The sequence below is a fragment of the Corvus moneduloides genome, chromosome 26 (genome assembly GCF_009650955.1).
Source record: "Corvus moneduloides isolate bCorMon1 chromosome 26, bCorMon1.pri, whole genome shotgun sequence".
NCBI classification, from domain to species: Eukaryota; Metazoa; Chordata; class Aves; order Passeriformes; family Corvidae; genus Corvus; species Corvus moneduloides.
In genome coordinates this window covers 2,882,022-2,899,066 of record NC_045501.1, presented here as the reverse complement: position 1 = coordinate 2,899,066, position 17,045 = coordinate 2,882,022, and the positions used below count along the sequence as shown (strand labels likewise).

The following is a 17,045-nucleotide window of genomic DNA, read 5'->3' as shown; positions in this document are numbered from 1 at the left end:
CTGTACAAGCCACGCCCATTGTCCGCTCCAGTTCCGCCCCCTTCCCGGTACCGGCCCCGCCCGATGCCGCCGCCGGGCCCCTCCGCGGGCGCCCCCTGCCGGTCGGGCCCCGCCCCGCCCCACCGGCTGAGGCCCCGCCCGTTCCGGCGCTCGCCCCGCCTCGTCCCGCCCCGGTCCGGCCCAGCCCCGCGCGGTAAGATGGCGGCGACGGCGGCGGCAGCGGCGGCTGAGGCCGAGTGCGATGTGGTCATGGCGGCGCCCGACGGGCCCGGCGAGACCGACAGCGACGAGGAGGCGCGCAGGTAGAGCGGCGGCCCGGGCGGGGAGAGGACGGCCCCTGTCCCTCCCGGTGGGCGGGCCGCGGCCCGGCGAGGCTGCGAGCGCCGCAGGGCCCGGGGCCGCGGTGCAGGGCGGCCGCAGGTGCTCGGCAGGGCCGGGAGCGCTCCCGGGGACTTCGGCCGGTCCTTGCACGGGCGGACCCCGCCGGCAAAGTCCTCTCTCCGGGCCGGCCGGGAGCGGCGGCGCCCCTGGGGCTCCGCAGCGGGGCCCGGCGGGCGGTGACAGCCACGGGCCGCACGCGGCAGGGCCCGGGAGCTGCTGGGTTTGCGGTGCGGGGCCGGTGTGTCCCAGTGAGCTCCCGCGGCCTCCGTGCGCACCGGGATTAGAACATCTACCCGCTACCGGCGTGTCCCAGAAATACAGTTCACACCCTGTGTCCCGAGGCCACACAGCTTCACCGGTGTCGGGGGAGCGCGTCCTCCTCCTCGCTGCGGGGGGAAGGATTAAACGCGTGGGAAGAGGAGGCTTCAAACTCCTGAACCCTTTGCTGCTGCATCACCCCTTTCCCCTGGTCCGTTTGAAACCTGCCCACAGTGGGTTTCACTCTGTCGTTCCTTGCTGCGGATAACGGGAAAAACGCCTTGGGCAGAGCCCTGCTCCGGGAATGCTCCATCATCCAGGAGCTCCTGGTTTGTCCGTGCAGCTCTGGTGCACCGTGCCCGGGGAAGCTGCCAGTGTCACCTGAAGCAGGGGGAGGTGGGATCCCGACCTTTCCCGCACGTTTTCCTTCCAGGAGTGAGTGAACTGGAGCTCTGTGGGCAGAGAGGTGGGAAGGTCCCTGTCCAGGAAACCACTGGCTCTCCATAGTGGCAGGTGCTGGGTTCGTCTCCCAGGGAGCTGGAAGGAAGGAGCTGTTCCTGTAGGAGTGGAGACATTTGCTCTGGAAGATGATTCAGTGGAATGAAGAAGAGGAAACAAAACCAAAAGTGGCCTCTGAGGAATGGTGGTTTCAGACTCCCATGGATGACCCAAGGGATTCTGTGGAATTGAGGCCTGAGGAGCAGCTCCCTGGGGAGGTCCTGCTGAGCAGGAAAGGAGGAGCTGCTGAAGAGGCACTTAGGGCTCACAGAGCACTGGGATCGCCCAGCCTGTGAGGCTGGGACAGGCCTGTGCGGGCACATCATTCCTGCCTCCTGGGCAAGCAAAACGGTGTGTTTGAAATGGTAAAAATTCCCAGAGGTAAAACCCTGGCTGAAGGCGCAGGTGTCTGCAGGTAGTGACCTCCAGCTCCTTCCTTCCATCCCGAGGCTGTGCCAGGCACCGCTTTAGGTGCCTTCACAATCTTTCCTTTTTGTGTTCTTTTGGGAATGTCACACTTTTTCCTTGATAAAATGAACCCATATGGGCAGGAGCTGATTCCCTGGGGAGCTGGCCCTGCACACCCCGCTTTCTTTGCAGTCCTGTGCATTAAGTTGTTTCCCACCCCAGCCCTTCCTTTTTCGCTGTGGTAGCTCGGTTGTTCTCGTGGAAATCAGAGCAATAATTGCTGTATTGGGGAGTGGCGTTGGAGCCTCAGAAGTTGTCAGTCAGGTGCTTGTGGAACATCCCGGGCCAGGTGAGGGCTGGGTGAGCTCTGCACAGGACACACTGATTTGGTGCAGCCTTCGGGATGTGTCTGCGCTCACTTACATAAAAATCAGCAAAAATAAGAGAAAACCTTTTCAGAATCCTTATGATAACTCAGCAACGAGGGTTCCATGGTCTGTGTTTCCATTTAGAGATTACAGTACAGCAGAATATTTGCTCAAGGACTCCCCTTTGTCCAAATGCACGATTCTGTTCTTCATGGCTTAGTAAAACTGGAAAGTTAGAAAACGAGCAAAAGGGGAGATCTGCATTTCAGAATGGCTGTAACTAATGCCCTGAAGCAGCTGCAGACATGCCAGGGGCTCCCAGGGTGTTCAAGGCACAGGAATGGAGTGTGGTCAGAGGATAATTATTGTCCGCTGCTGCCTCATGGATTGTTGGGGTCCAGACGGAAAGCATTGATGTAATTGTGTTAATTTTATCCATTGGTGCACCAGTACAGAGCAGCTGATGAGCAGGACTGAGCCACCCCCAAAAACTCACTTTTTTCTTCATTAATTTTAAAGGTTTCTCACCCATGGGAACAGTTTTTCCCTGCTCCCAGCTGCTCTATGAGCTTGGGCCCCTGGAGTTTTGCCAGGGAGAATTTCCTTGTCATCTTCCTGGCAGCTTTGGGTTCTGGCTTCCGTGCATGCTCCAGGCTGAATCTTTCTCCTCCTTCTTCAGTGCTGGAGCATGTGGAAGCCTCTTAAGAAGAAATACCTCCAGCTGTTGGGAAAATACTGTTAGGAGATTGCAGAGCCCCTGCTGCAGACTTGGGATGTGTTGGTGCCTCTGTGGGGCATTGTCGTTTCCCGCAGCAAAGTGACGAGCACGGAGTGGCCCACACAGAGCCCAGGAGGTTCCAGGCCTGGCCAGTCTGTGGGTCACTCACTGAGCAGGTCTGCAGGTGTTACGTGGATGTTTTCAGGTGTTGGTGAGCACCAAGAGGCTTTTCCAATGCATGAAATGAGGTGCATCTCAGTGAGGCTCCTCCAGATGTTGTTTCTCACCAGCTTTCGGGGCAGCACTAGCAGGAGGGGGCGAGTCGTCTGAGGGGCACCAGGTCATTCTGGGATAACCTGGAGAAGGCTCTGCTGTTCCTGTTCTGCCTGTAAATGGGCAGTTGGGTTTCCCAGGTGATAAACCAGCCCATTTTACTTATCTGGAATTATTTTATGATCTTATGATCATACCAGAAGCAGCAGAAGGTACTCGTGTAGTTGTTTGCTTCCCCATGCGTCTGCAGAGTATTTCAGTATCTAACTTAGGCAGTTGCTTTATCCAGTTGGAAAAGGTGATCCATAGCTACAGTTTCAGGGTATTTCCTTAACATGAAATGTGCTTTCTTGAGGTGAATCATAATGTAGATGCAGTTGTTTTTGCCATGGAATTCTTAAGCTGGCTGGCTTCCTTCGTTCAAAAGGAATTCCTTCCTTCAAAAAAGCGGTCTCAGGCTGATTCTAGACCCTTCCATGGGTTTTCACAAAAGTTACGCTGTGGCCCTGCCAGGCATGATGGGGCCATTGCTGGGAATTAGGTTAATTCCGAGCTCCGGGAATTACATAACTGCACAATTAAAGTTGGGGCTCGGCTGCTGTTCTCGCTCGTGGCTGCAGGGAAGGTTTGGGTCAGTTCTTGCATTTCTTGTGGCATATTTTGGTTCTTATGGCTCTTTTGGTCTTCCACGAGTTTGCCCTTGGGTATGGGGAATGTTCTGGGGGTTTGAGCACCTTGTGGGTTCAGGTTCAGTTCTGCTCTTGGAGAGGCTGGAGGCAGCCCTTTGTTACATTTCCATGGGTGAGTCCTTCGCCCATCCATGTAGATATTTGCATGTCCAGACTGGGATTTCCCAGGCTGGGGGTTTTGTTGAGTCGCTGCCATGGTGTCTGTGCTGCCGGGAGCGCGTTGGGGGGAGCTGATGTGCCGGGAAACTGCTCTGCTCTGCCCTCGGCGGTCAGCGCTGCCCAGCTGGGGCATGGCAGCGTGTCACACACGAGTGTGTGTGACCACTGCCCTGGGGAGCCTGTCCCAGTGCCCAGACACCCTCTGTGGGAAGAACCTTTTCCTAAAATCCAATCTAACCCTCCCTCACCACGCTCCAGCTGCTCCCTCAGGTCACTGGTCACCAGAGAGAAGAGCTCGGCACAGCCCTTCATGAGGAAGTTGTAAATGTATATTCCCATATGTCTAAATCCTCACTCAGTGTCAAACCTCACCTGAGGACGGGTCTCTGAAGTGCACCCTGTGTATCTGTCTGGCACACAGTGTTTTGTTTCTCTTTCAAGCCCTGAAAGAAGGGAGGGGAGAGTATTGTATGTCCAGGGGAAAACATGATGGCTAATTTTAAGCTCCAGACATCTGCCTGCTGTAAACTGAATTGAGATCACCCAACTTATTTTACCCCAGCGGCTGAGTCACATCTGACAGCTGAGAATCTGGGTGGGATTTCACCCCCAAAAATGCCTGATAGAGGCACCATATCCTATTAAAGAAAAAGCCTCTGCAAGAACTGTACAAAATAGGCAGGTGTGCTGCTTTTGCCAGAGCATAACTGGAAAGATTGCTTGGTCAGGATGGGATTTTGGAGCTTTCCTTAAATCCTGGCTATTTTAGGGTTTTGCCACAGTTTCATAACGGAGGCAGGCAGTGAAGTGGGAGTGAGGGTCAGGAGAGCTGGGAGAGAAGTGACTCTGCCACCTGCTTAGGTGTTGGATTTCTGTCACTGGCACATCCTTGCCCAGGGGCTGTGCCAGCACACCTGGACCAAGAGCTGCTGGATTACAGATCCCCAAAGGTTCCAGTGACAGAAAATCAGGTGTCTGCGAGATAGGTCTGCGGGAGTCTCACTGAGAGCTGGAGTGGGAGGTGGAAGCCACGATCGGCACTTGAGCGGGGGCAGCGTGTGGAAGCTCTGAGGAGGAGGCAGGAGTTGTTAGGCAAGCGTGGGATTGTGTCACTGTGCGCGGGATGGCTTCTCCGAGAGCTGCTGTGCTGGGAACGAGCAGGGGCTGAGCTTTCACAGGGCACGGGGAGGAGAAGGAGCCTTGTGCTGGTTCCTCTCTCCCCAGGCAGGCAGCGAGCTCCATCCTCAGAGCTTGAGTGTGCGAGGGAGTGTCAGCTCACAGAGCTGCTGCTTGTCTTCGTTGGTCTCAAGCTGTGCCAGAAGAGGTTCAGGTTGGATGTCAGGTGGAATTTCTTCACACAAAGAGTTGTCAGGCATTGCCCAGGGAGCAGTTGGAGTCCCCATCCCTGGAGGTGTTCAAGGAACGACTGGACGTGGCACTCAGTGCTCTGGTCTGGTTGACAAGGTGGTGATCAGTCACAGGTTGGACTCAAAGATCTTGGAGGGTTTTTCCAACCCAGATGATTCTGTGGTGGCAGGTTCTCTGGGGAGGCAGGGACCAAAGTGCTTCAAGTATTAGAGATGCTGAGAAATACCATAAAAGAGAAAAAAATAATTGCCTCACTTGCAAGGAGAGTCACTCCCACCAGTCCCTCCTGTGCCTGTGGTGCATGTGAGTGATGAAAGACAAGCTTCTTCCCCAGCTCTTTGGTGCAGCTCTTCTCTGTTTCTGTGTCCAGCATGGAGCAGCCCTGCGAAGACACTGACCCCGTCACAAAGCCACCCATTCAGCCGGGGGCGTATTTTTAGCAAAGCACGATTCTTCTTTGGTGTCAAAAGTAGCAAGTGGGGAGCGCAGGCCCCAGCAGCGCGGGAGGCAGAATGAGCTCATTCAGGCCACAGCATCTGTTGGGGTGAAACAATCCCCAGTGAGATCAGGGGCTGCAGCTCTCCTTGTTGGAGCCAGAGCCGTGGTAAACAAGGGCTGTGTGCTCTGTATGTCAGCAGGGCACAGCAGGGCAGAGCTGCTTCTGTCCTGGCGCTGGAGCTCGAGCCCAGCCTGACAGCTCTGGCAGGTCCTTTACCTTCATGCTGTGGGGGTGATTTGCTTTAACAATTTTCATCATTAAGCCTTAAGCCATGTGAGCAGCAGAAATACCTGCGCTCTCCTTTCTGCCAGTGTCACCTGAGGCACTGTGACATTGATCTGCGTTAAAATGCTTAGAAGGAAAACAGACCATTAAAAAAGAGTAGAAAACAGTAGTCCTTGTGTGGGAGTGTTTCTCTGGCATCTCAAAGTACCAGTAATTTGTGAAAATTGGTTTTGCCAGGGTTATGGTTTTTTCCTCCCATTTTCCCAGCTCTTCCCAGCAGTTTGTGGCAGATGGGATGCTCTGGCACACAGCCTTTAGGTGTGTCTATTAGATGGTAAGTCCTCATGACATGACAGGTAAAATGGTTAAAAGACTTGTGACTCAGCCCGCTGTGCTGGACAGGTTGTGGTGGTGGCTCAGGTGAATTCTGCCATTAAGACTGTTCACCCATTTCTTTACACTGTACAACAGAGACCTGAGGGAAGGAACTTTCAAAGGATCTGTGATTTTCTTTTCTATTTGTGATTACAGAAACAAGAGAACAGTGAAAGTCTTTACTGCCCAGGTTCCAAACGTGCAGAATTGCTTGGTAGTTTTTCCACTGTATTTAGATATTTGATCCGTAATACTCAAAAAAGGTGGTTGTGTTTGGAAACATTTTAATCATGCAGAGTTTGCATCCTGATTCTTGTGATGTGGATCCATCCCACAGGCATATCCTTGTTGTACATCAGTGTAGCTGGGAGGGTGCAGAGCTCCTGGGGCTCTGGTGGATACTGGCTCCTGAGGAAAAGCCAGGCTACAGCACCTGCCTCAGGTGTGATGCTGGGAGGGCTGGGGCTGAGCAGGGATGGCAGTTTCCCATCTCTGACGGGTGAGTTAATCATTTTCTGGAGCAGGGGCAGGAGGAGCTGACCTGGGAGCCAGGACAAGGCTCTTGGGGGGCAGTGGGTGTGTGCTACCCCATTGCTCTGCCACCGTTTTTACCCATCTCATCTTATCCCAGTGTTTTAACTCCCGCAGGGCTGTGGCTGGACTTGGCTGGGGTGTAGCCCACAGCAGAACTTAAAACTGAAAGTGAAGAGCACACTTCCCAGCTCCCAGTGTCCATTGTTCTGACAGCTGGGAAATCTGCGATGGCTCAGTGAAAACAACCCCTGCATGAGGTGGTTGTGTAGGAGCGGCCAATGGCAGCCTGAGCAAGGCTGAAAACATGGGAACTTGTTCCAACACAGTTCCCTTTGTTCTCTCCCAGGTCAGCCTGTGGAGCACTGCTCGCATTTGCTGCTCCATCACCGTGGTGTGCTCTCCCTCTCGGCCTGTGCAGCTGAAAGGCTGAAGGGAGAGGAGGGAAGAGAAGGGGCTTGGTTTCCTTCAGGGGAAGCTTTGCTTTCGAGAGTTTAAGGGAAGCTGCTTTGAACCATATGCTGTGTGTTTTTAAATGTCCCAAACTGTCTCTGCAAATGCTTGCTCTTGAGTGTGAGGACTATTTCTAGACCTGTTGCCAAGGCAGTGCCAGGCTTCTGTTGCAGGCTTGTACCCATATTTCTCTTTGATTTTGCTGTCTTTTGAACGTGGAAATTGTTCTTGGCTCTAGCTCGTAAGTATGTGGGACTCCTGAAAGAGCCAGCTCTGTCTCTTTTGTTCTGAGGTGCAGCACGTCGCAGGAGGGGGCTGTTGGGTGAACCCTGTACCAGGGAGTTCTGCTGGACTCTCTGAGGGGACTCAAAGGTGGCTTTAGGCTGCACCCCTGTAAAATTTGGCCAGGAAATATCCCTGAGTATCCCGAGTAAAGCGCTGGAGTATCTGGGAGCCAGCAGGAAATGAGGTGTGCTGGGTGGTGTGTGCTGAGGAGATCTCACAAGAATATTTGGAGCATTGAACAGTTATGCCTGGGGATCAAATGCTTGTCATGGTCACAATCTGTCTGGTGCTCAGTTCCTCTGAAATGTGGTGTTTTGCTTCCTTTCAGAGAAGCAGAAGCATTCAAGGAGCAGGGAAATGCGTACTATGCCAAGAAAGATTACAACGAAGCGTACAACTACTACACAAAAGCCATAGGTGAGAACAGCTGATAATACCAATCTTTGTTGAATACCATGTCTAAAACTGGAGCTGGTTGCTGATTTCAAACACACCAGTGGGGTTTCTGACAGCACGTGCTGAATGAAAACCTCTTGCCTGCTTTAATTACCTTGGGAAATATCACCAGATCGATAATGCCAGTCAGGGCCAATGTTCTTTAGTGCCACAAGCTGTGCAGCTGCTATGTCATACTGATAGTGAGTCTTGCATTGTCTCCAGATACATGTCCCAATAATGCCAGTTATTATGGGAACAGAGCTGCTACACTCATGATGTTGGGGAGGTTCCGAGAAGCACTGGAGGATGCTCAGCAGTCGGTCAGGTTGGATGACAGCTTTGTACGGGTACGTGGAGAACATCAGGCTCCTCATTCAGTACCTTGTCTGCACCTGTTACAGCTCTTGCAACTCCCTTTTATCTGTGTTCCCAGGGCCATCTCCGGGAAGGGAAGTGCCACCTTTCCCTAGGGAATGCCATGGCTGCCAGCCGCTGCTTTCAACGAGTTTTAGAACTGGATCATAAGAATACTCAGGCACAGCAGGAGGTAAGAGGATCTTCAGATTTAACTGTCCCCAGTAGATACTGAGGAGGCTGAGCTGGACAAAGGATAAATGGAGAGTGGTGTAAGGCAGCTGCCACTGTTGTGTCTCTTTCACAGGGTACAATTTCCTGGGCTTCCAGTTCGGTCACTTGATTTCCAGCTGATTTTAATGCTGGCAAAAGTATTCATGTCATCTGCATTATTGGTCCATGGTCTGCAGTAGTTTTGGCTCTGACATTCAGGGATTGGCTGCTCAAATGCTGCTTGGTGGCATTTCAGAGCAGAAACTGTCCTGCAGCACTTGTGTGTTCTGTCTTTCAGCTGAAGAATGCCACGACTGTGCTTGAGTATGAAAAAATAGCTGAAGTGGATTTTGAGAAACGGGATTTCAGGAAGGTGAGTTTAACTTGTTTGGTGTGGTCTTAGATGAGAACTGGTGTGTTTGACATGGCCCAGGCAGGTGTGTGACTGCTTTCCTTGCTGGGTGTTTGGGAGATGCTGTGCCACATCTGTTGGAGCAGGGCTGGCTGGTGAACTGTGTCAGCTTTGAAAGTGGCAGAGCTCGTACTCCCTGAGCACTGACCAAATGACAAGTGAGGTAACTGGCTCAGGCCAAGCCCTCTGTCACTGTTTGCTTTGCAGGGTGAGTGGAGTCATGAATGAGCTGTTTGAGACAGATTTTGTCAGCAGCAGCATTTGATCACGCTTTGCTCCTGAAATGCATATCCAGAATTCTTCTTTCTCAACTCTTTGAAAGAAAAAAAAAAAAAGGCAGGCTGTGTGCCAGAGAGGGTCATACAAGGAGGAATGCAGATCTTCATGGGGCATTCTCCTTACAGCTTCCAAATCTTTCTTCCCAAGGGTTGTAACAGGATGCAGCTGGTACTGACCTGATAGAACAAGAAATGACAACATGAAATCTGAAAGGCACCAAGCACTTCTCATGCAACTGTTTCTGTGCAGTGGATGCATGTAAGGAGCAGATTTACCCCAGAGAGGAGATTGTGTGGTACATTGAGCTCATTGTTGAGGTCTAAGGCTGAGCTCTCAGGCTAAGCTCAAGATTTTGGAAGGGTAAATCCCAGCTTTGTATCACCTTCTTCTGAGGAGCAAATGGGATGTGTGGTCAATCTGAATTTCTCGTGTAGGAATTGCCCTGCCTGTATTGCACGTTCTGGGTGTCTGCATCTGTCCCTCACTTCCCCAGTCCCACTTCAGTGGGGAGGCCAACATGAAACATGATCTTTGTTTCTGGAGAGCTGCTCCTGCCTCACCCAGGAGCCCTTGGCTCTGGAGCACAGTGCTTCCCACAGCAGGGCCCCGTGATGTCACGGGCCGAGGAGCAGATGAACCTTGGGGAACAATGCCCTGTTCTTGCACAGATGTCCCCACCAGAGTGCAGGGATGGAAAAGACCCATTAGCTCACCCTGCCCATGGCTGTCGGGCCAGTGGAAGATCAGCCCTTGCACTGTACTTTTTTTGTGTTTTGTCCAGTCCAAACTGTCTCAGTCTATTGAATTTCTGTCCCTCCCACATGTCTTTATACTGCAGGAAACAGGGGCAGGATTGTACTTCTTGGTCCTTTCTTTAGGGCTTACAGTTTAGAAGAGTTAAAGGGACGGACCTCCTACAGGTGTCCCTTGAGTCTTGTGTGGGGCTCTGTCACAGTAACGTGGCAGATGCCTCAGACCTTGGCACACAAAGCCCTTTGAAAGGCACAACCTGCACATGAGGAAAATTTTCCAATGAAATCTATCTCCAGCAGCAGTGGAGGTGGGTGTCTGCACGCTCGCCTCCCTGGTCAAACACAAATCTCAAGCGTGGGGCAGCTGTTCAAACCAGGCCCTTGGCTCTCTGCTGTGCTCACGCCCGTGGTTTCTCCCACCCCAGGTTGTGTTTTGCATGGATCGTGCTTTGGAGTTTGCTCCTGCGTGTCACCGGTTCAAAATCCTCAAGGCTGAGTGTTTGGCGCTGCTGGGCCGGTACCCTGAGGCACAGTCCGTGGCCAGGTGAGTGTCCAAGGGCTGGGGCTGAGGAGCACCTGCTGGGGTGTCCTGGCTGCTGCCTGTGCCTCACATCTGGAGTAAGTGAGGGAATATAAAATAGAAATATTCCTTAATGCATGTTGTGATGAGGAGGGAGGGTGTGAATTTATCCCCATTAATCTTCCTGGGAAGCTGCATCCATGCTGCTTGAGCAGGCTTCTGTCTTTTTGGCTTATCTGCAGGACAGACTTGTTAAAATAACCGGGTAGCTCAGTGGAGGAAGGTGCTTGTGGAGGTCAGAAGGAGATGGGAATAGGGATGATTTCCTGTATTGCTGTGTGTTGCAGTGATATCCTGCGGATGGACTCGACCAATGCCGACGCGCTGTACGTGCGTGGGCTGTGCCTGTACTACGAGGACTGCATCGAGAAGGCCGTGCAGTTCTTTGTGCAGGCCCTCAGGATGGCCCCTGACCACGAGAAGGCCTGTCTTGCCTGCCGGGTAAGTGGTGGAGATGGGGCAGCAAAATCACCGGGATCTGGGGTGTTTTTAAACCAAACACGTCGTTCGGTTCTGCTGGATCAATCCCTTCTCCCTCCCTCAGCATTGCCATTCCCAGATCTCCAGGAACAGGCAGTGTGTCCAGCCCTTCCCAAAGACAACCAGCTGCTGCCTCAGATAAAACCAAGCTCCTAGAAACTGTTTCTCAGTACACTGTGATACTTTGGAGCAGCCTCCCCTTCACACTTTTTTGTTCCCTGGTCATATATACATACAGGAGCAATAAAACAAGGTAGATTGGTTCTAAAGGAACTCCTAACTTTAAGGTCCAATATCCACGTCAACACCCTGACTTCTGTTTAACACTGGTCCTTCCTGTTGCTCCTTCCCTGGTGTGGTTCTTCGACTGACTTTAAATCTGTTCATATGTATAAAGCTCTCAAAAAGTGAGCTCACAGTCCTTTTATTTTAATCCGTAAATTTACTGCACTGTCATGTTCTCATCTTAAAAATTAGGCACCCTTTTTTCTGTGGAGGACGCCTGGAATCAGCACTGGTTGTTCCTTAGTGCTTCCAGATTTTCAGATGCTGGAGCAGGGCTGTGACTTGTATCCTGCAGCAATGTCTGAAACCAAATTAGAACTGTTGTGTCTGAGGGTCCTTGTCTGGCAGAACAAGGTGCTTGGTCCCCCTGACCTCGTGTCCTTACCCAGGTGTGTTTCCTTTCAGAATGCCAAAGCACTTAAAGCGAAGAAGGAAGACGGGAATAAAGCGTTCAAGAAAGGCAACTACAAACTAGCATATGAACTGTACACAGAGGCACTAGGAATAGACCCAAATAATATCAAAACAAATGCCAAACTCTACTGCAACAGGGGGACGGTTAATTCAAAGGTAAGGGACGGTCACCCGGCAGGTGTCTGTCACCACGTCCCTCACCACAGCAGTGATAAACTGCAGATCAGTTATTCTGGAAAGCACAGGCTGCCCTGGCTGCTGGGCAGCTGCATCTCTGAGGCCATGGGCAGTGTTTCAGGGTTTTTGTGCTTGCACAACACTTGGATCAGTTCCCAACAGCCAGCAATCGACTCCTGCAGAAACAAAACTCAAATACTTGGGCTGCACAGAGTGGGAGGGAGGTGAGGGACGTGCTTTAGCCTTATCTTAGTCAGCAAAAGGCATCCCTCTGTGTTTGTTTCCTTCCCAGGAATGAGCAGATTTATTTTTTTTTCCTTCTTGTAAATCATGTCTTGCTTTGGATTTTTATGTAAAAAAAAAAATTACCTAATTTAAGGCCCCATGACATTTCTTCAGCTTTGCTGTTCAATTTTAGTCCTGCACTGTCGAGAGAAACGGCCAGTCATGTGACAGTGCTCCCAATTCCCACCCTGTGTCCTCTGGGCATTTTTCTTCCTCTGCTGTCCCAGTCTTGATGCTGCTGCCCCAGACACCCCCACTTGGTCGAGAGACACAGGCTGTTCCCAAAACCTGGGAAGTGGGATGAGCTGGGGGCCACATAATGGGTGTCTGACATGGCTGTTTGTGTCTGAAAACAAACAACGCTTTTCCTGAAAAAGATTTATTTAAAATATTTTTAGGTTTATCTTCCTGCCCAGGAATTAGTTTGGACACAGAATTGGGATTGTTTTCAAGAAGACGCTTGGTTTTGAGTGCATTTCTTACACAGAAGCACCACATAGCTCTGTCATGTCTCTGGCCAAGCTTCTGACTATTTTTTCCCAGGGAACAAAAGCTCAGTGTTTGGGGGAAATTGGAAAAAAATTCCCCGACAGAGACACAGAAAACAGTGAGCTTTTCCCAGATTCCTCACACCTTTCATCTGCCTAAAATCATGGTGCAGAATTTGTTCTCTGTGTGGGATTTACTCACTTTTTTCTCACATTGTAGCTTAGGAAACTTGAAGAAGCAATCGACGACTGCACGAACGCGGTGAAGCTGGACGACACATACGTCAAAGCCTACCTGAGGAGGGCACAGTGGTGAGTACACCTTGACATCAGGCACCTGAGCATGTGTGTGGGCAGGAGCATCCTTCTGGCAGCTCTGAGGGACAGCATCACAAATCTGGAGCTTAACTGAATGGAAGGGCAGCCCTGAATTTATTCCTCTTCCTTATGCTGCTGAGGAGATGGAGGTAGCTCTCTATGGTCTCTCCTGCTTGCCTGGATTGGACACTGCCTCTTGATGGTGTATTTATAGAATCATTTGGGTTGAAAAAGACCTCCAAAATCATTGGATCCAGCCTTTGACCGATCACCATCTTGTCAACTAGACCAGAGCACTGTGGGCCATGTCCTGTTGTTCCTTGAACATCTTCCAGAATGGTGACTCCACCACCTCCCTGGGCACCCAGTTTCAATGCCTGACCACCCTTTCAGTGAAGAAATTCTTCCTGATGTCCGTCTGAACAGGATTTAGGGAGAATTTGTTCTAAAACTTGACTTACTGTGTTTATAGATGAACATAAGATGTTCTGTCCCAGAGAGCCTCTCTCTCCATGTCTGCAATTGCAAATTTACAGTGGTTGGAAAAGAGATTGAAAAAGACCTCCAAGATCTAACTTTTCCAACCTTCCATCTCTGTAATTGCTAAATTACAGTGAGTAGTTAATGTGTGAGTAAGGCTGAGGGGGCGACAGACAGGCACGTGTCCCTCGGAGGTGCCAGGCTTGTCACTCCTGACCAGCACTGCCAGTGTGAAGCTCTGTGCCAGCTCTGACCCTGCACCAGCTTCCTGGAGCTCGAGCTGGCTGGGATCAGTTCCTGCAGCTGCATATTGGAATTATCAGGTCATTAAAGCAGAACTTGTGCTGCCAAAGAAGGTTGCAGTGTCCCCTTGGAGCCCAGAGTGCTGGTTCCTGTGCCAGGGTTTCCCACAACTGTTAGGGCTCCCAGCAGTAGCCCTCTGTGGGCTCCTCTGAGGTCTGGTCTGCTGCAGTCCAGAGCACTTCTCTTAATCCACATCCACCCAGACAGCCTGTACTGAAGCCCTTTTGATGTTCCTGTGAAGGACACCTTGGTCACCAGTGTTTCTTTCCACAGTTACATGGACACAGAACAGTATGAAGATGCTGTAAGAGACTATGAGAAGGTTTATCAGACAGAGAAAACGAAAGGTGAGCACAAGGGCACTCTGTGTGTGCACAAATTTCCCTGAACTGGCAATTTTTTTGTTGTTCCTTTTTTCCCCGCAATATGCTTTGATTTGCAGCCTAATACCCCAGCAGGACAATATGGAGAAGCCCTCAGAAGCGCTGGAAATCCCCGTCTTTGGTCTGTTTTCTCTCCCATCGCTGATTGCTGAGATGATAATTCAGCTTGTGTCTGAGGCAGTGCATTGGGTTCAGAATGCCTGGTTTTGGTTCTTGTTTTGACTGTCCCCTTGTTGTTTGAGTGGCCTGAAGTGTAAGGGATGGAGTAACCCCTCCCCTCTGGTGTTGTGCTCCGTTCCAGAACACAAGCAGCTCCTAAAGAATGCACAGGTGGAACTGAAAAAGAGCAAACGGAAAGACTACTACAAAATCCTGGGGGTGGACAAAAACGCCTCTGAAGATGAGATCAAGAAGGCTTACAGGAAACGAGCACTAATGCACCATCCAGGTACCCACAGCAGTCCTTAGGTGCCCTGTGTAGCCATCACTGAGGCAGAAATGTGTACGGAAGAGGGAATTTCTGGACAAATAGCAGCTCTGACCCCACAGATCTAGAGCATGTTCTGGGACAGGAGCTTGGGAATGTTTAACATTATCTGTTTGCACTAGAAATTAAAAGCTTTTTCCTGCTTGTTTGTGTATCCCCAGACCGACACAGTGGAGCGAGTGCAGAAGTACAGAAGGAAGAAGAGAAGAAATTTAAGGAGGTTGGTGAAGCCTTTACCATCCTGTCAGATCCCAAGAAGAAGGCCCGCTATGACAGTGGGCAGGATTTGGAAGAGGATGGATTGAACATGGGAGGTCAGTGTTCTTTACAGTACTCTGCCATGGCAGCCTTTAACAACATCAGACCCTTTAGAGTCTACCTTATCCCCTAAAGCAAGCTTCCCATTGGGAATGATTCCATGAATTGACTTGGTTTGGTCCCTGAAAGTGTTGGGATGGCAGGGCTGCACTGTTTCTAGTTGGGAACAGGCTGGAATACTGGCAGGTGTTGTCCTTGGCTGAGCTGGTGGGCAGTAGCTGCCATTAGGCAGAAATCTGTCACAGGATGTGTTAAAGAGTATAATTGTGAGTCCCTAAATGCTGCTTATCCAGATCCTTGGGCTGCCCCGTGGCAGGTTCTCTCTGTGACAGCTGCTTTACCTGTTTGTGGTCACTACATGGCCCCATGTGCTTGGAGCCAGCCCTGTGTCCCCCCACTCGGCCACTCTGAGACACTCTCGGGACCCTCAGTGAGCTGACAGCTCCTGAACTGTGGGAGTGTAATGGCTGTTTCGCTGCAGCTCATGAATTCCTTCTCTTCCCTGTAGAATTTGATCCAAATAACATCTTCAAGGCCTTCTTCAGCGGGCCAGGGGGCTTCAGCTTCGAAGGTAGGTGAGGTGTTCTCCTCCCAGCCTTGGAATCGTAAGTACACAGATCCTCTGGCAGGGCAGCTGGGGCTCTCAGTGGCTGTGCTGCTTGAGGAGAGCATTTGGCTGTTCCATAAATCTAAGACCTTTTTCAAAGTTCTGCCTGCACAGCATCAGCTGGTGGCTGATTCTGGTTCTTCTGGGTTCAAAAGCCACAAACCCAGGGGCTCCCTGTTCTGGAGGTGTGTGTGGGCTTGGCCATCCGTATGCTGCTTAGGGTTGCACTAAAACAATTTGGAAGGTCCTGATTATATTCCATTTTCTTTTTCAGCTTCTGGGCCTGGAAATTTCTTTTTCCAGTTTGGCTAAGAAGCAAACAAACACAAATCAAACCACACATACCTGATCTGCTTCTTTTAACCTCGAATACGGACAGCCCCAGACTCCTCCTCCATCACGTCTCGTTGTCCTTAGAGCAGTTTCATTTCTGGGTTGGAGCCTCTGTTTGTGTGTTGTGTGTGTGAAGAGGAAACCAGCTCGGGAGGGGAAGGCTTGTGAATTTTGTTTTACTGTTAACTTTATTAAAAAAAAAAAAAATAAATAAAGCTTTGAATCTTTTGGTCCCTCCATGCTGGCCCGTGCTTTCAGCTGCTTCTGCCCCTCAGCACAGAGGATTTCCTGGAATCTTCCCAGAATCTCCACGTGTGAGAGGGTGAAGGAATTCCTGGTTTGTTCTGGTTGCTTCCAAAGCAGCATGTCCAGGGTTTGGAGTAACTTGTAAGTTATCTTAATCTTTTGGAAATACTGCCAAGGCTCAATCCAGTTTCGTACAATCCCATTTCACCTGCCGGCCTGGCTTCTTGGCTCTTTTTATTTTTTTTTTTCCCCATGGTTCTCCCAGCAAGGCCCACTTGGGCATTAAACTTCCGTGATAACATGTGAGCTTACAATTCTGTATCAGAGAAACGCTGCTTAGAGTTTAAAGAGCAGCTTATGTGAGAATTCCCTGTGATGCAGCTGGAATTAAGGGCTTTGTGTTCCCAAGATTGTCCTGTTTAAGGGAATATTGAATTTGCTCTGGGCTGAATTCCTTCACTGTACTTTTTTTAATTAACCCACTTGAATATTTTATATTTGTGCTAAACTTGATTTTTGTTGAGCTTGATGTGTGATTTCCTGTTACTGATCCATGACGTGGGTGAGTCTTTCAGTGCCAAGTGAATTCCAGGCAGGGATCGTGGGTGGTTCGGGATGTGCAGCGCCGAGCTCCCGGTGTGCAGCAGCTGTGTGTTCAGTTAACCTGGTTCAATGGTTTTCCCCTGGCAGTGATTTACTCCTCCAAAGCAGCAAGAAAATTCAAAGTCCAGCTCTGACCTGGCAGTCTGTACTCTTTTCTCTTGTGCAGTGTCAGGGGGGGAGCTGGAGGGATGGATGAGCTTCTGGCCTGGAGCCGTGTCCCGATGGGTTTGGTGTGGGGCACTGCCTGTTAGCAGTTTGGTGTTCACATAAAAGGTGGTGTTACAGCAGGGTCTTAGCTGGGAGAGGGCTCTGCTTCCAGAAT

At 50.8% G+C, this 17,045-nt stretch overlaps 1 protein-coding gene across 1 annotated transcript; it reads left to right on the top strand.

The window, feature by feature from the left end:
* Nucleotides 1-63: 63 nt before the first annotated feature.
* DNAJC7 (DnaJ heat shock protein family (Hsp40) member C7) lies at nucleotides 64-16,633 on the top strand. The gene is made up of 14 exons (XM_032091554.1): nucleotides 64-302; nucleotides 7,817-7,905; nucleotides 8,149-8,273; nucleotides 8,360-8,473; nucleotides 8,792-8,866; nucleotides 10,362-10,480; nucleotides 10,804-10,957; nucleotides 11,687-11,851; nucleotides 12,866-12,957; nucleotides 14,020-14,093; nucleotides 14,431-14,577; nucleotides 14,778-14,930; nucleotides 15,443-15,505; nucleotides 15,816-16,633. The coding sequence occupies exons 1-14, from the start codon at nucleotides 64-66 to the stop codon at nucleotides 15,851-15,853; spliced, it is 1,647 nt and encodes a 548-aa protein (XP_031947445.1). The 3' UTR covers nucleotides 15,854-16,633.
* The last annotated feature ends 412 nt before the right edge of the window (nucleotides 16,634-17,045 follow it).